This window comes from Thrips palmi, unplaced genomic scaffold (assembly GCF_012932325.1).
Source record: "Thrips palmi isolate BJ-2018 unplaced genomic scaffold, TpBJ-2018v1 HiC_scaffold_15, whole genome shotgun sequence".
In the NCBI taxonomy this organism is placed as follows: domain Eukaryota; kingdom Metazoa; phylum Arthropoda; class Insecta; order Thysanoptera; family Thripidae; genus Thrips; species Thrips palmi.
In genome coordinates this window covers 2,820,159-2,845,300 of record NW_023144624.1, presented here as the reverse complement: position 1 = coordinate 2,845,300, position 25,142 = coordinate 2,820,159, and the positions used below count along the sequence as shown (strand labels likewise).

The following is a 25,142-nucleotide window of genomic DNA, read 5'->3' as shown; positions in this document are numbered from 1 at the left end:
AGCGCGTTCCTCGAAGCGCGGCGCGTGGAGCGGCCAACAACGAAACAACAAGTTTCATCCAAACATCCGAACACGACACCGCGACGCGCCGCGACGCGCCGCGACGGCTTGCGGCCCACCCCATCCCTCATCCTTTTTGGAATATCTTTTTCTCAAACAAAGTTCCTAATCATCCTGCCAAGTTCCGCGAACGGTCCGATTCGTCGCGCTGCTCTGCCAGTGTCCCGCCGGGACGGGCCGGTCGGTCGCGGCGCTCGCGGTCGCGGCCGTTCGCCCGGCCGGCCGGCCGTCTCACGGTTAAGGCCAGGGCGGGGGGCCGCGGAGCGGGGCGGGCGGGGCGGGGCGGGGTGGGGCGCGATACCCGGCCCAACCAACACTCTGCAGTCGGTTAGTCGGTCGCTCAAGGATGGCGGAGTCGGTTTGTCGCCCAGACGAGTGAACTCAGAGATTCGGACTCGCGGCGCGGACTCGCGGGCCCAGCAGGGCCGCCAACCAGTGCAGTGATTAGCGCGCGATTTCAAAGCCGAGACGATCGGACGGCCGCCTCGTCAACGTGACGCCGCCTTGTTTCTCCACCCGCGAGACGAGGAAGCGGAGAAGCGGAGCAACCTCGACGGGGACGTGCGTCTCGAGCCGCCGCACTTGCACTTGCATCGCATTGCAGCGCGCTGCATCGCCGCGGACCGGCCACCACACTGCATACACGTCGTGCCGCACGTCGTGCCGCACGTCGTCATCGGCCAGTCGGCCAGTCGATCTGGACCGCCCGGCACCGCCGCCGCCATGTTGCTGTGGCAACCGGTCATCGTGACACTGTGCCTCTTGGCGCGCGCCCAGGGCCAGGCTTCCAGCGCGTGTGAGTACACCGTCAACGAACACAGTTCACCGCGTTACCATTGTCGTGTCACGTCGCGGATGTCGCGACAGTGCGTTTCTTCGTCTTCTCCCCCTCCCCCTTCTCTCTCTGCTGGAAAGCATGGCTCTATTTTCGTGCATTTGGCATCGCGGGTTGTCCGACAGCTCGAGGGCCTCATGACGTCTCCGCCCTGACATCCCCCTCCCCCGTGGCAATTCACTTTTGGCGCGTTCATCCCGCGCACCCTTCCGCGAACACACCCCTCCCCCTCCCTTTTCCGCCCGTGACAGTCGCGACGGGGTTAGCGCGCACCGCGCGCCACCACAATTGGCTTGTTACTGGGCCTGGCAGAGTCCCACGCCTCCAACTGTGTGTGTGTGTGTGTGTGTGTGTCTGTGTGTGCGTGCAGTGGCAGACGGGCGGACTTTGTTTCGGCATGGCCAGGCATGGCCGCGCCACCCTTATTGGCCGCCAACCTCGGCGTCGTATTTTGGCAGACGCGGCAGGTGGTGGAGGTAACCGAGGTAACGGGGAGGGAGACCGATGATGGACTGGGGCGTCCGATGCCAATCCCACAGTGCCGTGGCGGGCCGTGGCGGGCCGGGACGCGCCTTGACGTATCGGGGTGCCGTCAACGCCGCCCCCCCTCTCTCCCTTTGCCCTCCACAACATGATCCTATCCCATACCGTGCTCGGCGCATTTAAATATTCCCCCGGCAGAGTTTATTTTATTCCGCGAGCCGAGCGCGCGAGTGGCGCTGCCGGCTGTCGCCCCTGCAATGTCAAGAGCACAGTCACTGACTGCTACACTGCTTTACGGGTGTCGCGAGGCGCGGACACGAACCGCCAGCCCGCCAGACTGCGGGCTGCGCGCTGCATCGCTCAATCCGAACGAGGGCGTGCATGCAGCAGACTGATTCGCCACTCTGTCTCTCTCGCACTCATGGGGCGGCCCGTATAGGTGCGAGAGAGACAGAGCGACGAAAACGACTCTCGGAATCAGTCTGCAGCTCGGCGCTCACGTCGCTCCCTTGTTTTCAAACGGCCCGTTCCGGGAATCGAACCCAGGAAATACGCGGTGCAATGCTGTCAGCGTGTCTGAATCGAAGTCCTATTCGTGGTAATGTAGTGCCCAAAGCGCGACTGGAGTGATGTCCGCCCTCTGGCCCTCCTCAGCCCCGGCCGCCTGGCCCCGCAAGCCTAACGCTCTTTTTATGGAGCCGGAAAAAAGCGGAGCAAACGCGCAGAGATATTGTCGCCACTGCAGACAGCCCACTCAGGGGAATGAGACGACATCTAGGCAGATTTGCGTTTCTCGGAAATATACAACATGACGAGACGCGGCAGTCGGGGGCGAGGCCGGGCGAGGCCAAGCAGGGCGAGGCGGTGGAGGACGCAAACCACTCAGTTTGTGTGCCGACGCCAGCCAACCCAGCCACTGCCACGACCACTGGCACTACTAAGCGGACGGGGGCAGCCCAGCCGTCACATCGGTTGCCAAAGGTTTGCGGAGAGACAGTGCGTTCTCTGTCTTTTCAATAAGTGCGTGCCTTCGGGTCATGTTTTCCTTCCATTTCACACCTACGCGCGCACACACACACACACCAAAACACACCTACACCCTCGCAGGAACACGCGCGCCCTGGACACATAAATTCTAGTTTGGCGCGGCGGACAGCGAAAACGAAGGGCCGTGTGTCCTGCCGGCAATCTCGCCGTCGTGGGGGGCGGCGGGCCGAGCGGCGGGCCGAGCGGCGGGCCCTGCTGGCCGGACCGTCTCTCTCTCTCGCTCTCGCGGGACGCGCAACGAGTGCGAGAGAAACGCACCGACGGGACTCCCCCGGCCTGGAATCAGCCTGCAGCCCCCGGCCCCGCATAACTCCGTGTTTATCCGACTGCGCGGCGGGGCGGGGCGGGGCGGGGCGGGGCGGGGCGTCGCCGCTCATGATCAGCCGGCAATGAGGCCGTGATGCGGCTCGGGGCAGAAACAGGGAGGGTTTTCTCGCAGCGACAATGACAAAACGAGGCACGGCACGAGCCCCATCGCGTTCGAGCCTCGGTGGTTTCAACCCCCCAACCTGAGCCTCAAAACGTACCCAGCACGTCAACGTCAAACTGAGTTCGGGTGGGGTCTCGGTTGGTCCCCCAGCTCGGGCCTAAAGCCGTCGTGGCTGAAACGGAACATGTCCTGTACGGGCGAAAACAACGCGAAAAAAAAAAACAAGAGCTTGATCCAGCTGCACACAGGTGTGCTCCACCCAGCCCCGCCCAGTCGGCATTCGTTTCCGAGGCGCCTGGCCGGGTAATCCTCAAAGGCGGCAAAGACGCCGCGCCTACACCGCAAGGCGCCGCCGAGGCCGAGGCGTTGCCCCGCCAACCCCGCCACAGCGACGGGCCCACGGGCCCTGAAGCTGCCCTCGCTCAATAAGCACGCGGCACCGCGCGGCGCAAAGCCCTTTTTATCTATTTTGGCGCGGAAATGAGGAGACGTCCACCGAAGCGCGGGATACGGTTTACAGTGGCGAGCCGAACGACTCCGCCACACCTCCGTGACGTCATCGCGAGCGGCCAAGGCAAACAGAGGGAGGGCTCGGTGTTGGGTATTGGGTGTTGGCCTGCTCCGTCTCTCTCGCACTCAAGGAGTGTCCCCCAGGACCGCAGGGGTGCGAGAGAGAGAGAGAGAGAGAGAGAGAGAGAGAGAGAGAGAGAGAGAGAGAGAGAGAGACAGAGAGAGAGAGAGAGATGGAGCGACGAAGGGAAGGAATGAGACTGCCGCCGAGGGACGTAGAAGTGCTGGCGGACGGTGGAAAATCAGAAACGGAACGACAGTCCAATTTGACGATAGTCGGCCTGATCCTCACGAGCAGAGCGACCGAGCGGCCATTTGGCAACTTACTCCTTACACACATTAGTGACAAGGACGTAGGGGAACCGCCCTCCACTTGAAATGTCACTCTGCGCGACTGTAGTGCGGGTAAGTGTGTGGACCCAGGACCCTCGACGGGCGGCCTAGCGCGGTGGCCTGGAGCCTGGTGGGGCCTGGCAGGCGTTGGCAAGCATCTCCAAGGCGTACAGCAAGGCCTCCCCCCCTCTCCGCGGGTGATATTGAAAGTGGGTCTCGGTATCACGAGCACTCCGAAGGCCGCGGCGGTCAAACCGCCACACCGCACGCAGGCTCCATTTGGCTCCATTTAGAGACGACGTATATTGCGTTGGGAACACCGCGTGCTGGGATGACTGGCTGCCTTGCCTGGCGGTAAAAGAAAAATGATTTCACTGTGTTGTGATTTCTTTATTTTGTTTTGAGAGAGAACAAAACCGACTCTGACGATCAATGATACGGACATGAAAGAGCCCCCGAAAACGTTTCGACGGCAGCAGGGCTGCGGTCGGGGGCGTCGTGGAGCTCGAGGCGAGGGAACGCCGGCAGGTGTCGCCCGCCGTCTAGCTTCTGGTGTGCCGTGAAGCGGCGACGGCGGCGGCGACGCAAGCGAACGAGGAGGCCCGCGCGGGGGTGCTGTGCCACATGCCGCGACGCCGGGACAGACGGCCGGGAGCGCCGCGAGGCACAGGGCCGGGCCCTGGCCGGGCCGAACCGCAGGCCGCAGGCACGACGCGGGCCTTTATCGGTCCCGCCCTTGCACTAACAACCCCCGGCCCGGCCAGCGGGGCTCCGCCCCAGCCCCGGCCTCAGCCCCTCGGGGGCCGTTCCTCCACGCACACCGCCTTCTCCTGCTGCAGCAGCGCGCCCCCCTGGGAGTGCCCGCACCGGCGGCCCGCCGCGGTCCGCGCCCCGCGGTCCGCGTCCCGCCCGGCTAAACTCATTCCCCAACTACCTTTGGCCTTCGGCAAGTCGAAGCTCGAGGCCCCACGGTGTGGGCCCCACACGGCCGCGGCCAGCCCGCCGCGCAGACCACCCCGGCGCTACCGCCCGCGCTACCGCCCGCCCGCCCCAAATTGCTCATCCCTGGCGGCCGAACTCTATGATGTACGCCGCAGCCCCCTTTCGCAATTTCGCCGTCTATCACCTGCTGCTGGAGGTACCGCACCGCCGAGGTAAACCGGCCCTCTCCCTTTAACACCCATGGGGATCCCCCCAACAACCACCACCACCACACGCACACATACCCCGCATGTGTGTGTATGTGTGTGTGGCTGGATCGCGGTGCTGGCGCCGGTGTCGCTTGCCCGGCCGTGCCCGGCCGTGCCTTTTTCTACCTCGACGGGCCGGTGGCAACTTTATAGCGCGCGTAAAAACGTCATTCCTGGATGAACGAGACCGTCCGCGGGGACCTCACTCCGCCGGGCCGAGTGTTTGACGCGCCGCTAAGGGCGACGACCACCGCGACGACAACAACGACAATGGAGCGGGCGCACTGGGCGGTACTCGTTGTAAAATTGATGCGGGGCGGGATGAACGACCAACGGCCACCCCACCTGGGGACCTGGGGCCGGCAGCGCCAGCGTCATCAACAAACTCTTTCACTTTCAGGCTCCCGCCACGGCGATGACGACCAGCCAGCCACCGCGGACTCTAAAAGGACCGAGCATCGTCGCTCTGTCTCTCTCGCTCCCCTACGGAACGCCCCAAGAGTACGACAGAGACACAACGACGGGATGATCCTTCGGAATCCTTCGGCGGCGGCTCGACCGATCAGACGGAATCTTAAGGCGACTGTGTTTGTTTCCAGCGCTGTACGAGGGCTCGCCCTGCAAGATGGCGGACGGGTCGCGCGGCCAGTGCATCCCGATGACGCAGTGCCCGTCCGCGCTGGCCCTCTTCAAGAAGGACCGGCGCAACTTCCGGCCCAAGCGCTGCGGCTTCTCCGGCTTCGTGGAGATCATCTGCTGCGCCGACGTGCCGCTGCGCCGCGCGGAGGAAGGTAAAGGCAACAGCGTGGGGATCAGGGCTCGGGCCGTCTGGAGCCGCCGCCGGCAGAGTCGTTTTCGCCGCGCTGTCTCTCTCGCACTCGTGGGGCATCCCCTATAGGTGCGAGAGAGACAGAGCGACAAAAGCAACTCTCGGAATCCGTCTGCCGCCGCCAGCCGCGCAGATGCAAAAGTGGAGGAAACCGTCGAAAATGTCGTTTGGCGGCGCGGCGCGAAGGGCGGCGGGAACAGCGGCAGGCGGAAGCGCCGAGGCGAGGCCCCGGATGAACCTGGCGGTGAGGGTCCAGGGTTCAGGGTTTAGGGTGTAGGGTTTAGCGCGGCCTGCAGGCTCCGCGCTCCGCCGCTCCGCCCCGGGCCGTCCTGGGCGACGAGGGACGACGCAGCGCCTTGTCGCCGACGACGATCTCGCAAGTAATCAACTTTGTCGCTCCGTCCGGGGCCCCGGGGCGGGCTGTCCCACTGCTATACAAACCGTTTCGAGTTTTCCTTTTTGGTAACTTCTTGATTCGTTTCGCGCGCGCGCGCACACGGGACTGAGTACTAAAGAGTTTCATTTTGGGGTTCTTGTGAAGCGGCGGAAAATGCCCGCGAGGAAAAGTAATTGCGTGCATATGCGCTTTATAATCTGTTTCGGACGGCAGATGGATCCATCTCGCCCCGCCCCGCCCCGCCCCGCCCCGCCCCGCCCCGCCCCGCCCCGCCTCGCTCCACCGCCCCACGGTTAGTGACGGTCGGGTGACTCAAGGCACGTGCCCGGGGCGGCGGCTCTCCAGCGGCTCTTTCTAATTACAGAAGGCCAACACTGAGGCCCCAGCCAGGCCCCAGCAGACTGATTCCGGGAGTCATTTTCGTACCTAGAGGGGACGCCGCATGAGTGCGAGAGAGACGGAGCGACGAAAACGACTCTCGTCATCAGTCTACTGGCCCAGGCCCCGGGCCGGCCTGTCATTGCGAGAAGAGACGTCGCTCTGGGGCCGTGGCGCCGCTGCCGTGATTCCAGCTCATTCGGAAAAACCGCGCCGCCCTTTTTTCTTCTCTCTCTCTCTCTCTCTCGTGGGACGAACGCGCAGCGCTGACGCGCGATCGCGCGATGCGTGCGATCATGCGTGTGGGTTCCAGGTTCCAGGGTTAGGGTCCCAGCGCGCAGCCCGGGGCACAGCAGCACTCATTCCCGGAAGCCACTGGCCACGCGGACCGAACCGCTTTGAGGTGTGGCGGCAGGGCGGCAGGGCGTCCCCACAATGACCTGTGCATTCGGTGTTGCAGCGTGCCGCGACTTCACCAACGAGATTAACCCCAGCATCAACGTGTACATCTACGGCGGCTCGGTGGCCGAGAAGGGCGAGTTCCCCCACATGGTGGGTACCGACGACTTCGCCGAGCCCTTCGACGCGCCCAGCGACCTGCCCGTGTTCAGGTCCCTGTCGCGCGGCCCCCCGCTCTCCCGCGTGCCGCCCCCGGGGGCGCCGCCGCCGCGGCCACTGGCCCTGACCCTGGACGATGACGTCACCACCGACGGGACGCTGGACTCGACGACCGGCCCCGACGACTCAGTCCAGGCTGGCGAGGCTGGTGAGACTGGCGAGGCGGTCGGCGCCAGGTTCGGCATCCTGAAAGGCATCCGGGAAGGGATCAGGGAAGGGATCCGCGGTGCCGTCCACCGCCACCAGGAGCGGGTCGACCACCTGCACAGGCACTTGCAGAACCTGTTCCCCGGACACAGGGACGACACCCGCCCCCCACACGACGAGCGCCACCCCTCGCACGACAACCTGGGCAACCACGACCAGTACCACGCCAACCCCACACTGGACCGCTACCCTGACCACCCTCCACGCGAACGCGAACCCGAAAACCCCGCGTTCGTGAACCCCAATAACCGGCCCCCGTACGACCGCAACCCCGCCAACCCCAACCACCCCCCGCCCGTGGAGACCCACCCCCGGCCTCCCCGCGTCGACGCCCCGACGACCACCGCCTTCCCCGACGACTACGGCGCCCTGATCGACCCCCGCAGCGGCGACGGCGGCCGCGAGCGCGAGTCGTTCGGCCAGTTCGAAGAGGAGACGACGTCGCGGCCGCGGCTGGTGCGCGTCAACGCCTCCACGGGGTTCACGGGCAAGGAGGGCCGACCCGGCAACTGGCGGGTGCCGCCGGACAGCGTCTGGGCGCGGCCGCCCTCCACCGCGCGGCCGCACTCCACCACGCCCGTCCCGGACTCGGACGGCGCCGTGGACCCTAGCATCCCGCTGGGGTCACCGCCAGCCTCCTCCGAGGGCAAGGTGGGCGAGGACCTGGGAGGCATCTCGCTGTACGTGATCGGTGGCGATGAGGCCCTCAAAGAGGAGTTCAGGCACATGGTAGGTACGCCGCTGGCTTGGCCTGGGCCGCTGGAGGGCGCGGACGCACGCGCGGACGCACGGCTGGGGGTGCGGGCATGAGCCGCGGAATCACCGCCTAGCAGCAAGCATCGCGGCGGACGACAAGCATGGCCACATTGCGGGCCGGGAGCCTCCCCCCGCTTGCACACACAGAAAAGAAAGAGACGGGACGAGCGGCTTCCACTCCACCGGCGTACGATGGGTTGCCGCCGAGCCGGGCGCATGTGGGCCTCCGTCCAGTCCAAGGGCAGCACGTTCGGCTCGGGCCGCGGGCCGCCGTGTCCGGGCCGCCACCCCGCTACCCCGCCACTGTGGACCAGTCAGCCGCCAAATTGAAGAATTAATCTCCCGGAGTAGCGGAAAGGGTGCCAAGAGGGGCGGCCCTTGGGCGGCCCGGGCTGGCCGAGCCCCGAGGCCTCCCTGCCGCCCAGCGCCGCGGCAGTGCCACGGCAGCGCCTCGGCCTCGGTGCCAAGCCGAGACGGGAAGGCGCACAGCGCGGCACGCCGGGGCACGGGGCAGGTCGCACGCTGCTGCATGGCTACTGCTATTCTCTTCCATCCCACACCGAATTTGTTTCCGCAGAAACAAGGGAAACGTTGTAATGTAGTGACTTGCGCCTTTTGGTAGCGGGACGTGATGGTGTGCTTTTCTCGCGGGTCTCGCCGCGCTGCTCCTAATGAATATTCTTAATGAGTTGTGGCGGCGCGGCGTGCGCTTCGAGGAGTACGAGCAATGCGTTGTTGCAGGTGGCGCTGGGGTACCGGGACCGGGGCAGCTCGTCCATCAAGTGGGACTGCGGCGGCTCGCTCATCAGCAGGGAGCACGTCCTGACCGCGGCGCACTGCGTCACCAACAGCTTCAAGTACGTACACCCCTACGGGCCAGCGGGCCTGCGGGACGCACTGTGGGCCAGAAGGCTGGTGGAGGCGGTCAAAATCCCGGACGCGTTTTGAGCTCCAGAGTCGCTAAATGGACTCGAACAGAGCGTGTGACCCCACCAATCGATTGCTCTTCGAACGAGGAATCCATCGGTGGGGTCACATGTTCGGTTCGAGTCCTGTTTATTGTCCCTGGAACTCAAGTTTTGACCGCAAGCGCCGGTCCTCTGGCCCACTGTGGGACGCCCCGTTGGTGCAAGGGAGTCTCTCTGCACGAAATTACCCTCACAGTGGCTCTTCAGACATCAAAAATGCTACTAACCCGCAGACTTTTCCGAAGTCCGTCAATGCAGCACTCTGCAGGCGCGGCACGGGCGGACCTGTAGCGAACGCCGCGATCGTTTACCTCACTTTAAAGTAATCCGAATTTTATGGCGGCGAGGCGTTCGTTTTTCTTTCCCGGCGGCTGGAGGCGCCCAGCTTGCGGCCACCCGCGCCTTCAAGACTCCGGGCCTTCCGCGCACCGCGCCCTGCGCGCCATTACAGAGATTGTGTTAACGCCATTAGGGCGCGGGGCGGGGCGGGGCGGGGCGGGGCGAGGCACCAGGACGCGGAGCGCCAACGAGGTCCTCCTCCTCGAGGCAGTCATCGTGACCAAAAATGATTGGATTCCGGAGTAAGTTTGCGGAGGAGCCCCACGCGCGCCACCACATCGGCCACCATGGCGACCACCATGGCGGAGAGGCCAGGCGCCGGCCCTCGCCGGCCGTCGGCTGCCCTCGGCGAAGCAATCGGGGATTTTCGTCTCCGGTTCGGCACTTGGGCACACACTCGGACCTCTCGGGAAGGGAACGCCTTGCCGGAGCGCCCCGGCACGCCCCGGCACGCCTTGTTGGCACGCCCTACTGGCACGCTCTGCTGGCACACCCCCGGGCGGCGGACGTGTGGCCCGGAGAGAAACATCATTAGAATCGAGAAGGGACTTTTTCTCCGATACGCAGTCGCAACCGCGAGGCCCGTGGCTAACGGGGGCCGACTTTGGTCGGAATGCCGCATGGGGGGTGAGGGGGGGGGATTTGGGTCGCGTGAAGGTGGAGGATGGGGCAAGGGACGGTCCGGCCTGCCAAGAGAAAGAGAATAGGTGACGACGTCGCCCTGTCCGAGGTCCGAGGTCCGAGGTCCGAGGCCCGAGGTCCGAGGGCTGGGATGCTGGGATTGTGGCGGCCGTGGTCGAGGGAAGTGGGAGGGGGAGGGGGAGACTCCAAGGCTCGGGAAGCAGGGGTGGGACGGTCCAGTGGGGGGGGGGGGGTGAAAACGCGCCCATTCTCCCACGCCTCCCAACGGGGTATAATTGGATATCCCAGCTCGCCGTGCGTCGCCGTGTCATGCGAAGGGAGCGGGCCGCTTTCACGGCGGATTACTGCTTCACTTTTGAATGCGGGACCGGAAGAATGTGAAATCAGAAAGAAAAGAACGCGGGAGGCGCGTCCCTCGTAAGGCCGGGCGTCAATGCATTCAACTTGGAGGCCGAGAGCGCCTGTGGAAGTCGGGGTAGGCCAACCCGCAACGCACCGGGGGTCGGCGGGACTGCCTACCCCCACTTCCACAGGCGCTAAATGTAGACAGTCCCGCCAACCCCCGGTGCGTTGCGGGTTGGCCTACCCTTACGTTCACAGGCGCTCTTGTCCGCCACCCGTCGGTTGGCCCACACTGACTTCCACAGCTGAAACTACAGGCTGATTCCGAACGCCGCTTTCGTCGCTCCGTCTCTCTCGCACTCCTACGGTACGAGTGCGACAGAGACAGACAGCGCTGTCCGGAACCGCCCCGCCGGTAACAGCCACCAGCAACACGCCGCGGCGCCGCGGTGGAGGAGGCAGTGTGCTTCGCGTGCTTCGAAGCGGAAGACACGGGCCGCCAGGAGGAAGAGACGACCTCCGAAAAGCTTGTTAAAAGATGGAGATGACCCCCCTTCCCCTCCCCTCCACTCGAACCTTGTTTTGAATGGGGCGCGGGGCGGGCCCCTCCGCGGACCGCTAACGAAGTGGCGGACGGCCGCGGCACCGCGAGCAGCAGACGGATTATCGTCGCTCTATCTCTCTCGCACTCATGAGGCGTGCCGTACAGGTGCGAGAGAGACAGAGCGACGAGAGCGACTCTCGGAATCAGTCTGCTGGAGGGTCTGGAGGGAGCATCGCGCGGTAAAAGGAGCCGTGAAGCACGTCGAGAGGCCACCCCGCCACGCCACCCCGCCAAGCAAGGCGCCACCCAGCAGCCCAATACATACTACGGCTAGCCTCTAACGCCCAGCGAAGCACTCGCGCACTTGCATTTGCTTACAGAGTCGCGCGTCTCGAAAGGGACGGGTGTTCAAACTCGAGAAAAAAATCTCATTCAACGAACGTTAATGAAAGCAGATGATCCGTCGCGTTTCACAACTGCTGTGATAGCCGAGAGGTTAGAGACGTGGGATCGAGTTACCGCAGGCGGGCGTTCGAATACCAGCGTCACATACGTTTTTTCGACTTACTATCCTAAAGGGTGGTGGTTCGAGGCCATCCGAGCGGAGCCGTGTGCAACAGACCCACATGCCGGAGGTTCGACTCCTAACAAATATTTCCATTTAATTTTACTGCCTCGCCAGTGCGGTTGAAACCCGTGAACGTGAGCCCACTCCGTGCATGGGACGTGGTGGTCCAGGGAGTAGAGGCGTCGGTTCCCAATGCTAGGGTCGGCGGTTCGACTCCCCCAACTTCTTGCGAAATTTTGACCGGGTCGGTCGAGTCCTGTTGCGTCAAGAACCCACCTCACGCCGGTCCCCTCATCATGGGCCGTGGTGGCCGAGAGCGTAGAGTCGTGTGATCCCGGTGGCGGGGTCCGGGGATCGAATCTCATCATTTCGTTACATTTTTCGACTGCCTTCCTCCCACTGCAACTCAAACCCGTCGTCCAACACGCTGCCAGACGTACAAGCGTGATAGCGTAGTGGTCAGAGTCACATTCACCTGGCCACTCCGCTGTGGGTGTCTAAAAAGCAATCCGCTTCGGCGGGTTGGCCTCGGCACTGGAGCGATGGCGTATTTGATCCATCAATCCAGACCACCCGGTGTGTGGTTGCGGGTGGTGCCTCCTCGATTCGTCGGGGAGGCGATGATAAGTCCTTTGAAGCTGGCCTAAAACGCTGTATGTTCGGTACGGGAGCGCCGGACAGTGGGGGTACCATGGGGTACACAACCAACCCTACGAAAACAAGAAGCTCCCACCAAACCTCTTCTCTGTCTGAGTCTCTCTCTGTCTCTCTGTCGTCTCACTCTACGTCCCGCCCCTCTAAGAGCTTCGTACTGGGTGCTCTCACCCAGCTGCCTGAGCTTTGGGGTCCTACTGGGTCCCCCGGCGAACGCTTAGAGTCGCTGACGGGATTAACCCCAGGTACCTGATAGCACCGGTTCCCATCCCGAACACCGAAGTAAAGCAGGAGGCCTCCCCATTAAGACTGGGGAGGGGGTGTAGAGTTCAAATTTTTTTCTTTTCCCTTTCAAATTTCTCAGTCAATACTCGTTCGGATTCCTTATACGGGGTAGTATGCGGGCTCATTCCAAAGATAGTAATTAAAATTGTGTATGAAACAAAATATAAAGACCCGAGCGAGGTGGCCGGTGTTGGTACTTTGGTACTAGCCGTGCCGAGCTGTGGCCTGCACCGCCCGCCGCCGAGCCCGAGCTGGCCCGAGTGCCCCGGGCCGGGCCGAATCGGGAGGCATTGTTGCGCGATATTTCGCGCCGTGGCAGGCGGGGAGGAATTGTCAATGTTGCGCGCAGGCCGTGGCAGGCCGTCGCGAGCGAGGAGGGGGTGCCATTGTTTACGCCCGGTGCCGCTGGCGCTGTACCGAGGAGGGATTGTCGAATCCCGCGCAGGCTGCGCCTCATTGCCAGCCAGCCACACGCACCAGCCCGCCCCGGCAGCCAGCCCCTATTATATTGTTTAGGATACGCGCTTCGTTTCTGGACTCGAGAGTAAAAGCACGCTGACACCTTCATGTGTATAGTAGTTTTAAGTATGTTTCAAGTGTGAAGGTATCATCTGCTAAAAATGTGTTTGCAGGCCCCCGGACACGAACTTATGACACCGCTCCTCTCTAACCGCTTCGCCACGCCGCTCACTCTCCCTCTCTCTCTGCCTCAGGGGTAAGCCGGTGAGCGTGCGCGTGGGCGCCCACAACCTCACGGACGCGGACGGCGAGCAGCGCGCCGTGCTGCAGGTGTCGGTGCACCCGGACTACAGCACCAAGTCGCACTACAATGACCTGGCCGTGCTGCGCATCGAGGCGGTGCGCTTCTCGGAGCGCGTGCAGCCCGCCTGCCTCTACTCGCGGCCGCGCGCCCCGGACTCGGGCATGCTGGCCACCGGCTGGGGCGTCACGGACATCGACCGTGAGTACCAACCGCCCGGACAACAAACACGAAGAGACCAAGACGGAAACTCGAAAACGGCCTAACTTTTTCCCGATCCTGAGCGAGCACCCTACCTTCCCCACTTCTAATCCGATTAAATTCATAAAGGTTGCTCGCGAAAAATGAGTATGTAGTATGTATGTGTGTGTGCGTGTGTGCGTGTGTGCGTGTGTGTGGTGTGTGTGGTGTGTGTGTGTGTGTGTGTGTGTGTGTGTGTGTGTGTGTGTGTGTGCGTCGGCGTGGCGGCGTCAGCCTCAAGGGGCCGGCGGGGAAGCAGCTGCCACTTCCGTCCCGCCTTGACTCGCCGGGCTGTCAAAGTTCCACTCGAACACCAGGCCTCGCAAACGGCCAGCCGAAGGCGAACCAAAGGCCAAAGGCCGCCAGAGGCCGCCAGAGGCCCAGAGAGGCCCTGAGGCCATGCCGTCCGTCCAAACCGCCGGCACGCTCTGTCTCTCCCGCACTCATCATGAAGCGTCGCCCGATGGGGTGCGAGAGAGACAGAGCGACCAATAAGTAATGTTCGGCATCGGCCCGCGGCCCCACCGAGACAAAGGGTTGGTGGCGACGACGCCGAGTGGTTCAGTTCGAGGAGCGAGGCCTCCCCAGCCCTCTCTCTATCTATATATATTTCGCTCTCCCTCTCTCCCTCCCCATTAACCAGCCCCACGTCATGTAATGAACGCCGCGCGGCCCCGCCCGTCAGAGGGCCAAAGGTGTCGGGCGCTTTCATATTATCCTCTCTCTTTATTTCCTGCCCTATTTTACCACCACATTGCCAAAGAGGGCTGTGTTCATCATGAGGGGAAAAGGGGGAGGGAGAAGGCAATGTCACCTGCAGAACGATTTCGTTTTTGTTGGCATTAACGCGCGCTGTCATGCGCGAAAAGAACAAAGTAAGTCCTTTGCTATATCGTACGGCCAAATTCTTCCCAGAAAAATATATTTGCATTGCAAACTGCTTTATAAAAACCATTTGCGGGGTAAGGCCCTCTTTTCCTCCGGACGCTTGAGGAATAACTCGGTTTCCGTTTTCGCTCGCTCGGGACGGACAGACAGACGACAGACAGACGACAGACAGCCTGACAGACAGACAGTCCGACGGCCCGTCTCCCCGCGGAGGCGTCGGCTCCCACGCCGCGATGCCGCCACGCCGCGCTCCACAGGTTGCCGCCCGGCGCGCTGGCGCCCTGCATGTCTTCTTCTTGCGGTCTCTATCGGATAGGGTAGAGTTGCCACCCCGCACCCTGCTCAGTGGGCTGGTGCCGCGGCCTAAAACTCGAGACGCGTTGTTAGCTGCAGAGTAGCTGTACAGGACAAGAGCCGAGCGAGTGACCCCACCAATGGATTCCTCATTCGGAGAGCGATCCGTAGGTGGGGTCACGCGTTCGGTTCGAGTCCCATTCAGCGATTCTGGAGCTCAAAACGCGTCCGGTATTTTGACCGCCGCCACCGGTCTTCTGCCCCACTCACAGTGACCTGCCGCCCTCTCTGCTTCCAGAGCTGGACCAGACCTCGGACGTGCTGATGAAGGCCGGCATGGACCAGGTGCCGCTGTCGCGCTGCAACGCGTCCTTCGCCAGGGCCATGTCCTCGCGCCTCGCCAGGGGCATCCGGCCGGAGCAGCTCTGCGCGCGCGGCAGCAACGGCATCGCCGACACGTGCCTGGTGCGTACGAGGGACGTCTGTCTCTGTCGCACTCGTGGCGCCCCCCGCAGTGTGCGGCGGAGCGAGAGAGACAGCACGGCGCCGGAGCATTGTTCGCTTCGGACTGCCGGGAGCGCTTTTGAGGCGGCCGACATGGAGAATAGACGGATGGAGGACCGGCTGTGGGTCCGAAACAGACTGCCATCCGTGTCGGCGGTTGGGAGTACCTCGCGCGGCCACCGCGCGGCGCTGCGATCGCTATGCCTCCACTTCGCCCCACCTGCACCTGCCGAACGCCCACAGATCCATAGCCATCGCTCAGAAAAGTCCCATTCTTTCGCCATCTCACAAATGTCATCATTATCCGACTTCATAATCACGTTCTAGGAGGACTGAGGGATTTACTGCACCTATGATTCGCAGTTGACAGTCCATCGTCATGCCCAATTGTTACGTCCAGTAATGTCATTAGGGTTCGGGGGGAAGCAATCGGGCTGTCAACAGTGTCAACGACAAAGTTCATTCCTTTCGTCCCCAGAGTGAGGTAATATGGGCTTTTATAAATTTCATTTTACTTTTGTAAGTTTGTTTATAACAAATGTTAATTTTTAAGGGGAGGTTCTGGTGAAAATGCTATTTTCTCCTAAATTGGTCCCACTGTGAAAATTAGTTACAAATTTGATGTCTTACCAAGTAATTATTAAAATTTTTCATGGGGAGGCACATTCTATGCCCAGGACCCAGTCGAAGAGTCTTTTTGGGCCTATCTTGGCTGCATCTCAGGAAACCTTCTTGCGCATATTATTTTGTCGTTAAAGATTGGCCTTGACACTTTTCACTTCTTCGATTCATTTTTAAAAGATGCTGGCATGCACAACTCAAAATGTAAATTACATTTTTATTCATAAGCTTTCTAGCCAAGCATTTCACTATAATTGATCAAAAATGTACAAAATAGACAAATTTTAGGGACTTTTCAGCTTAAGAAACTTACAATTAATAATATAATGGAAATTTTGAGCTATGCATGCCGGAATCTTTTAAAAATGAATCGAAGAAGTGAAAAATGTCAAGGTCAACCTTTTACGACAAAATAGTATGCGCAAGAAGATTTTTTAAGATACAGCCAAGATAGGCCCGAGAAGACTCTTCGACTGGGTTCAGAGCCAGGCATGGGCCTTCAAAAGTCAAAATTTAGTCTCCTCGAAGAAAGATTTTATATACCGAACACGTTATGACAGTGGGATCTATTTAGAAAATGGCAAGATTTTCACCTGAACCTCCCCTAAAAATTTTGTGTCTAAGACAAATTATATGTGTGAAGAAGGCATGTAGAATGTTGAGGGATAAATTGTACGTTACCACCAGGCACCTTCAAGCATCAATTACATTGATTCCACTCAATTGGGCTGAAAAGTCGAATGACACTGTCCTTTCTCAGTCCTTCCGGAATGTCAGTGAGGGTTTTTAAGAAGCTGACACTAGAAAGCAAACGTAATTTCAGAAATTTTAGGGAGCAATGTAATGGTTTAGTGGGCTCATCGCTATGGAGAGAGTGGCAGAGTGGAGGCATAGCGATCGCAGCGCCGCGCGGTGGCCGCGCGGGGTACTCCCAACCGCCGACACGGACGGCAGTCCAAAACGCTGGCGCGCGGGCCCAGAGCCGGTCCTCCATCCGTCTATTCTCCATGCGGCCGATGCGGCAAGGCGACCCCGTTCGTTCCGCCGTTCCGCCCCGACGGTGTCTCGTCGCGCTATTCCGAGCGACCCACCCGGCGGGCTGCAAAAGGGGGGGGGGGGAGGGGGGCACTGCCTGCTGCAGACGGCAAACCTAACGAAGGCGGTGTGCTTTGCTCTCGACTGGCCGCCTGCTGGCCGCGCGATCAACCGCCGGCGGCTGGTTGCGGACCGCGCCTCGTCGCTCTGTCCCACCCTCTCGCACTCGCGCTGGGTCTCGTCGCTCTCGTCGGGGTGCGAGAGAGACTGCGCAACGAAATCCCTGTTTGGAACCAGACTCCAGACACGCCCCGGACACGCCGCGCGCGTGTGTGGAGGTATTCGCTTTGGAAACAGTATTCGCACACTCAGGTGGAAGAGAGGGGTGGGGGCGACCTCGCGGAGGGGGCTGGGCCCGCCGCCGCCCCGCCGCCCTCTCACAGTGGCGCTGCTTCAACAGACAATTATACTGAGTGCCTCCGCGAGGGTGTCTAGCAAGGACGCTTCCCGCCCCGGAGAGTCCTCGGCAGCGAAGGGGCAGGCAGGCAAGCTCGGGGACAAGGGCACGGCCGACTTGGGAATGCAGGGCCTGCCAGGTGGGGCCAACTCCTGGCCAAGCTTCCTGACAGCCTGCCGCTGCCCTGCCGCTGCCGACGCGATGCGCAGACAACGTCCACCGGAAAGCAAAAAATACCGCCACCCCGTCCCGGCCCCGTCCCGGCCCCGCCCGGAAACGGGGGAGATGGTGCCTCTCGGTGGACGCGAGAGGAGAGGCCCCCGTGCAACTTTGCGTCTGGATGGCAGACTGTCTGCCCTTGCTGCAGCCGCGAGGTTGCCGAGTTGAGTCGACGTGGACGGGATGTAAAGTTTGTCAGCTCGCCTGCCTGCGCCTGGCCTGGCGCACATGAAGTACTAAACGTTGCTGCTGCACTGTTGCAGGGTGACTCCGGTGGGCCGCTGCAGGTGCTGGAGAAGCCCCTGGGCCTCTACTCCATCGTGGGCATCACGTCCTTCGGCCAGCTGTGCGGCGGCATGGGCGTGTACATCAGGGTGTCCGCGTACCTCGACTGGATCGAGGACGTGGTCTGGCCGTCGTCGTCCTGACTGGCGGCGCCGCCCGGGCCGCCGCGTCGACGCGAGGACCGCGACGACGTCCGGGGACAGCAAGGGAGGCGCGACCAGGAGCGGCGCGTCGTGGCCCCGCACCACCACCATGTGGCCGGGCAGCACGTCCGCCCCGCGGCGTCCTCGCCGCCCTCGCCGCCCTCGCCGTCCCCGGGGCCTGCTTGGCCCGAGCGCCACCATTACCCGTATCATTTCCAGGAACCGGCGCCGCCCCGCCGCCCCTATCGCCCCTCCCCTCCGATGCCGGGCCGCCGCCCGTCCCCGCCGGTGCCGCCCCGAACGGTCGCCCCGCCGCGGCCCCGCGGGGACCCCTGTCCGTGGTGCTCCACGCGGCTCGGCCGGGACGAGGACCAGCAGGGCCAGCACGACGAGGACCACGTCGACAAAAAGACGTTCGGCGCCATCAGCTCCCCGGCCCCGGACGCGCTGGCCTTCCCCGATGAGTAGAGGCGAACCTCAGGCAAAAGAGAAGAAAAAACGGACGAGGGTGGGTAGTCGAACCCGAGGCTGTCAGGGTTTGTTTAATGGGGCGCCAGGGTGGCCGTGGGGCCAGCCAGGCCCAGGGACAGGACAGCGAGATGGAGGGCAATCGGGGCGGCAAGTGGCACGCACCTCGTCATGGCCGTGAGGGCCGTCAGGGCCGCAGACAGAGTCAACCCGACGCCGCGCCGCCATCAAAGCCATCATTCCTGGCGCACATGAAGCACCCCACCCCCTGGAGCTGGCGCTGGCCCTGGCCCGCCCCCCCGAGTGAATCTGCACCCCGTAAATTTGACGTATTTTTGCCGTTTCTTAAACTTCATATTAACGTCAAAATTACGACAAACATATACGTCATAAATTAACGTCAAAATAACGTCAAATATACATCAAAGGGAGTTGACGTAAAGCTGCCGTAGATTTGACGTTTTTTTGCCCGTAAAAGTGGTAGAATTAACGTCAAAAATACGGCATCCTGGAGGCCGGCGGAAAGGGAGAGAAGAGATGGCAAAACGAAGACTGGCCGACGCCAGGTGTCGACCCACGAACGTGTCGGTTGAAAGTCGGAGACGGTACCGCTGGGCCAGAGCGTATACCTGTGTGGTGTGGAACGGCGCGGATGTCTGCCTCGCAATTCGGTCGGACTCGGGCTGGATTCACAACCAGCAATCAGCAGGAGGTCAAGACAATTTTGACTGGCCAGCAGTTTTGTACACAGTCTAATTGGGTGAATTCGCCAAGTACGGACACACGACTGAATCAATCTTGAAATGATACTTGCATGCATTACAAAATAGTATGTCCGACTGACTTGAAATATACATGTGCTGTTGACTGCTGGTTGTGAATCTAGTCCCAGTCCGAACTTGAAGGCAGAGATACCACCGCCGTTCCAAGATCCTACAGGCATACGCTCTGGCCCAGCGGTACCGTCTCCGACTTTCAATCGACACGTTCGTGGGTCGACACCTGGCGTCGGCCAGTCTTCGTTTTGCCATCTCTTCTCTCCCTTTCCGCCGGCCTTCAGGATGCCGTATTTTTGACGTTAATTCTACCACTTTTACGGGCAAAAAAACGTCAAATCTACGGCAGCTTTACGTCAAATCCCTTTGATGTATATTTGACGTTAATTTATGACGTATGTTTGTCGTAATTTTGACGTTAATATGAAGTTTAAGAAACGGCAAAAATACGTCAAATTTACGGGGTGCAGATTCACTCGGGCCGGCCCGCCCTGGCCCCGTGGGGCGGAGCGGAGGGGAATCCCAGGCGCGTGCAAGGTCGCCGTAACCTTCCAGACGTTCTCATCGACACATCTTCATTCATTGTCGTCTTCATTTCATTTCCCTTTGCACTTTATCATGGATGGTTCGAACTCATCATAACGCGCCATGAAACGCATCATCTCTGCAAAACTTGTTGTTTGGAAAAAGACTGCTGTGCAAGAATGAGCATCGTTTCCGATATTCCAACAGAATATGAGATGTGCCCAGTGAATAGTGATAGTTGCAGTGGTGGTTTCTCGATGTATGATCTTGTGACCGCTAGAGAAGAAAGACGCAGTGGTGCCGCCATATATTTATAATCCGAAAGACCCCTAGTGTAGCTGAAAAGACGTAAAAATAAAGAATACCCAGTACAAACCAATGTATCCGCTTCTGCACCTCAATGTTTCCTGTCCACCCGCTCCGATTGAACCAGTCCGTTCCGGCAAAGCGCTACGAGTGCGCCCTCGGATTGCAGAGCCTGGAGAAGAAAGAAGAAAGCCAAGAAAGCAGAGAGGGACAACAAACACGGCTCCCTCCAAGACAAATGATTGTTGTGGGTGCGTTCGCCGTCTTGTGTTCCAGCCCCTTGAGGTGGGCGCAGGGAATACAAAGGGGGTGGAGGATGGAAGGGGGGGGGAGGGAGGAGGGGAGGGGCATTGCGAGCGGTGGCCGCCCCGACGCAAAGATTCGCGGATGACGATATAGCGGCAAAGAAATAAGATTGATCACGGGGCGGCGGTGGCGGTCCTGCTGGCTGTTGGATCACGTCGCAGAAGCCATCCCAGCGAGAAAAGAAGGAGGAAAAATCACACACGAGGGGGGGGGGGAAATAGGAGGGCCACATGCAATAAGGCGACCGACGTCTCGAGGAGCCCGAGGCTGAGGACTGCGGACGAGGCTGGGCGAGGCTGGAGGGATGCGGGAGGCTGCTCTGCTACCCCTTCGCGCCTCTGGCCGAGCCCTGGGCACTGGGCTGCTTGGCCGCCGGGGCGCTTGGACCAAGACTCTTGGTGACGAAAAGCCGCTTTGGCAGCCTTCCCGACACGGCACCGCACCGCGCCGAGTGGATGGACTATAGCCGACTCGCCCCGGGGCCCACCGGCCCACCTCCCGCCAGTAGACTGATTCCGCCCAGTGCGGTCGCCGGTCTGTCTCTCTCGCACCGGTGCGAAGCGTCTCACGAGTGCGAGAGAGAGAGAGAGGCCTCCCACTCGGATCCAGTCCACTGGCTCCAGCACTGGCTCCAGAGGCGGCCCCAGCCGCTCCAGCTCACAGTGCTTACCCGCCACAAATCGGTTGGAACAACAAATTCTCTCCTTTCCGCCACTCTGGCGGCCCGGCCCGCCCCCCCGCGCTGCGCCGTAATGGCGGTGGCCGCGTTCCAACTGCAGCACCTGTTCTCCGCCGTCATCGCCGCCCCGGACGCCCGGACTCTCGGACGCGTCCCGAAAGGCATAAAAATTAATTATTGCGGCAGGGCTGCTGCCTCCGCGGCGCCGGCCTCATGAAGGGGGATGCGGAGCGCCGCCCGGGACGCGGCCCTGCCGGCCCTGCCCACCGCCACGCAGTGGGCCGGAAGACCGGCGGAGGCGGCCCAAATCCCGGACGCGTTTTGAGCTCCAGAGTCGCTAAATGGGACTCGAACCTAGCGCGTGGACTGCTCTCCGAACGAGGAATCAATTGGTGGGGTCCCACGTTCGGTTCGAGTCCTGTTTATCGCCTCTGGAGCTAAAAACGCGTCTAGAGTTTTGGCCGCCGGCGCCGGTCTTCTGGCCCACTGTGCAGCGTCCCAAAAGGGGCCTCCACCCCAGCCCTCTGTACGGGGAACGGATTAGGTTCAAAGTTGGGCGTCGAGTCGAATTCCTGGAATCACACAGAGTGCGGCCACGCCACGCCGCCACGCCACGCGGCCACGCGGCACTGTCGACGCAGAAAAGTGGGGACGGACGAGGATCTGAAAACAGGTTGGGGATTCTAATTAGCAGCAGTGGCGGAGGCGGCGCCGGCTGAGCGATTCCGCGCGTGCGGCGCTCCGCCACTCTCGCACGCTGACGGCGCGCCCCGCGAGTGCGACAGAGACAGAGCGACAACGCCATTCAGCGTGCAGTGGTGCGTCGGCGCCCCGGCGTCTGCTCCAGTGACGTCCGACCCGCAGGGCAGCCAGGGGGCAGCGCGCGGCGCCCCGAGCGAACGGGGTAATGGGAAATGTCAACGGGCGCGCGACCCACTAGATTGAGTAAGGATAATTATGTTGAGCGGGCAGTGGCATGGTTCGGACTCGGATCGAAAGGCAGAAGCGGCAGCCAAACACGGCGGCCTTACCGCGCTTGTCGCACGAAAGCGCCCGCAGTCTACACGACGCACTTTGTTGCATCTCCCAAAGCAGCCGATCGGCACGCCGTTCCGCGCCAATGGTTTTCGGGCCGGACAGCGGCAGAAAGACGGATGGCAACGAGGCCATCCGTCTCTCTCGCGCTCGCGGTGTGCCGGCGGTGTGCCGCTCGGCTGCGAGAGAGAGACCGAGCGACGACAGCGGACCACTGCAGCTGGGCGTCATTCAACCGGAGGATCCCGGTGGAATATTTGAAACGGGCACGCGGGGAATTACCGCGTTCTTGGGCCAGGGCGGGGTCACTGAACGCCCGCCCGTGCAGCCGGCGGCCAGCCCGAGCAGCAGAGCGGCCGCCGGCAGCCAGCCACGCGGCCAGCCCGAGCAGCCAGCCCGCGGCCAGCAGCAGCCAGCCACGCGGCCAGCCCGAGCAGCCAGCCACGCGGCCAGCCCGAGCAGCCAGCCACGCGGCCAGCCACGCGGCCAGCCCGAGCAGCCAGCCAGCCCCACGCCCCTGCGTTCCCGGCGGTTCCCGGAATGGAACACGACACTAACTGCTTGACGCGGCCCGTGGGAAATAAGGCCGTATTTTACACCGGCCGGCCAGTCCAGCCATAACAGCGCCGCGGCCTCGTCTGCATTGATTCCCAGGTCGACAACCGGGACGTTCACCAGGATGGAGGCTCTTAATTTCAAAACAAACAAAAGCAGCAACAGCAACAGATCGATGACTTCTGCCATTGATGCGCTGGTCGAAGGGGAAAATGAGGCTGCGTTATGGGCCTCCACGGCCTCCACGGCCTGCATGACCTCTACGGCCTTCATGGCCTCCATGGCCTCTATTCCACCGCCGTGGCCATCCATTCCACTTTGCCGTTCAAACCGTTGTTCTGCGCCTCGCCGCCTCCAGTATTCCGTGGCGCGCGCTCCGTCACTCCGTCTCTCTCGCACCTCTGCGGGGCACGCCCATGAGTGCGAGAGAGACGGAGCGACGAACCCCTTCTCTCTGGCGCCCTAGGCCGCGGGAGGGGCGTGATTTAGCGCGCCGGGCCGGGGATTTATTTTAAAAAGTGCGGAGCGGCGCGGCAGGTGTGGCGTGGCGTGGCGCCCCGGACGCCGTGTTTCATAAGTTGGAAAATCCGAAATAAGAAAACTAAAGTCTTTACCGCTGGGGCGTGGCGCGCGGGTCCGTGCAGAGCCATGTGGGGCGCGCACCCCTTTGGATAGCGGAAGGAACGAGCTCAAAGGCGGTCACACACACACACACACACACACACACACACACACACACACACACACGAGACCGAGGTGCATGCGGCGCGTTGACGTCAACGCCGTCTGGAATCGAGGAGCGCCGGGTGAGCAGAAAAGGCCTCCTGCACGGTGCGCGCGCAAGATCGATAACTGAATGAACCACACACGAACCGCCGAAGAAGCGAAACGATTTGCGGCACGGTAATTGAAACACAGCAGTTACGTGCGTCAGTAGGAATCGAATCGACGCGGTTTGGCGACGGTGGGCCCGACGTCCCGAGGCTCCACGGAAGGGGCAGCAGAACAGCGAGGCGGCCAAAACTCCAGACTCGTTTTGAGCTTCAGAGACGCTGAATGGGACTTGAAACTAACGTGTGACCCCATCAATAGACTGCTCTCCGAACGAGGAATCTATTGGTGGGGTCACACGATCGGTTCGAGTCCCATTTAGCGACTGTGGAGCTCAAAACGCGTCTAGAGTCTTGACCGCCCGCGCAGTGTCGCCGCACGGATGGAAGCACTTGCAGTGGCCCCACCACGACCCCTTCGCGGCGGCTGGCCGAAACAGCGACCGCTTTGTGCAAGTGCGCGCGGCCCTGCGCGGCCCGCACCCGGGGGAAGCCCCCACGGCCCGGCCCGGCCTGGCACCTGCTCCGTGGACTGGAGTCCTGTGGGAGCGCGCCGAGCGCGGTGATGTACGGACGCGTCGGAAGATGGAAAGTCCCTGGCCGTCCCGCGCCGCCAGAGCCAGAGCGGCTTCCCCAGGGCCCCGCCGCCACCGCCGGCACGGCGCACATCCACCAGGCCGTGCCCCTGTTCCGCGCTCCGCTCCAGCGAGCCGGGGCGGGGCACCTCTGCCAAACCGGGCCTGGCCTGGCCTGGCCTGGCGCTCTTCAACTTCGTTAACAACCAGGGCCTCCGTGACGGCGGGGACAGTCACGTCACAGAAATGCTGCGGCCGTCGCCCGACACGCCCGCCGCGCCGCAGCCTACGGGCCGCCGGACACCCCGCGCTCCGCCGCTCCGCACTACCCCGCGCCGCTGCCACGGTAAACCACCAAACTTTTCAACCCGGCTAACTTTTGCCCATATTGAACCGACGCGGCGCCCGCACACACGGTCCCACGGTGACATGGTGACTCTTGGGTGGTGTATCATTCAACGCGGGGCTCCGGCCTGCTGGGCCCGCCGTGCGTCGGTAGGCACGCGGCCCAGCGCCGCCGGTATACACTCGGCACACACGGCGCGCCTCGCGGCAAGACACGGGCGAACCCTACACCGCACCCCTACAGGCGCTGAGGCCCATTGGGGCGGCGCACAGGCACACACCTTCGAGGCGGGGAGGCGCCGGGACTCGCGGGACGCCAAGCCAAACACGGTCTACACACCTACGACCTACGACGCCAAGGGTACCCGCCCTCTTCGCACTGGGCACTTACCGCTTGCCAGTTCCGTCCTCCCATACTCTCCCACTCTCCACTCGCCACTTTTCACTTCTTCTTTTACTCCCCACTGCCCATCCGACTGATTCTGAGAGTCGTTTCCGTCGCTCTGTCTCTCGCACCTACGGGACGGAGAGCGAGTGAGACGGAGCGACGATCGGTCTGCTGCCCGTCATCGCCTCGTGGGTGTGGCGCCGGCCCGTCGTTGTCGTAATGGCTTGGCGGCGTTTTGCGGCCGCGCTGTCCATCGCCCCCCCCCCCTTTCCCTCCCCGCCAAGGACAGCGGTTCCCGACACGGCACGGCGATGGCATGGCGATGCACCGTGGAGTGCCTGCCGCAGGCCGGGCGCTCTTATTTCCAGTCGAATTGCGGCGAGTGCCGCGACGGCCAGCCAGCGCCAGCCAGCGGCGCAACCGAGGGCGTAAC

The 25,142-nt window shown here is 62.1% G+C and overlaps 1 protein-coding gene across 2 annotated transcripts; it reads left to right on the top strand.

Annotated features, from left to right (window-relative positions):
- Positions 1 to 391: 391 nt before the first annotated feature.
- LOC117641420 lies at positions 392 to 17,995 on the top strand. Of its 2 annotated transcripts, XM_034378715.1 has the most exons (7): positions 392 to 856; positions 5,548 to 5,739; positions 7,013 to 8,106; positions 8,875 to 8,990; positions 13,189 to 13,436; positions 14,956 to 15,122; positions 17,757 to 17,995. In XM_034378715.1, the coding sequence occupies exons 1-7, from the start codon at positions 784 to 786 to the stop codon at positions 17,919 to 17,921; spliced, it is 2,055 nt and encodes a 684-aa protein (XP_034234606.1). In that variant the 5' UTR covers positions 392 to 783; the 3' UTR covers positions 17,922 to 17,995. The 2 variants fall into 2 exon arrangements, with proteins under 2 accessions (XP_034234606.1, XP_034234607.1); XM_034378716.1 differs by lacking the exon at positions 14,956 to 15,122 and having other exon boundaries at positions 17,757 to 17,862.
- The last annotated feature ends 7,147 nt before the right edge of the window (positions 17,996 to 25,142 follow it).

What these genes read in the sequence shown, in the direction of transcription:
- LOC117641420 (XM_034378715.1), top strand. Translation starts at nt 784, where the DNA reads ATGTTGCTGTGGCAACCGGTCATCGTGACACTGTGCCTCTTGGCGCGC. An exon ending in GGGCCAGGCTTCCAGCGCGT is followed by an intron (nt 857 to 5,547) that starts GTGAGTACACCG and finishes GTTTGTTTCCAG; the next exon opens with CGCTGTACGAGGGCTCGCCC. An exon ending in TGCGTCACCAACAGCTTCAA is followed by an intron (nt 8,991 to 13,188) that starts GTACGTACACCC and finishes TCTCTGCCTCAG; the next exon opens with GGGTAAGCCGGTGAGCGTGC.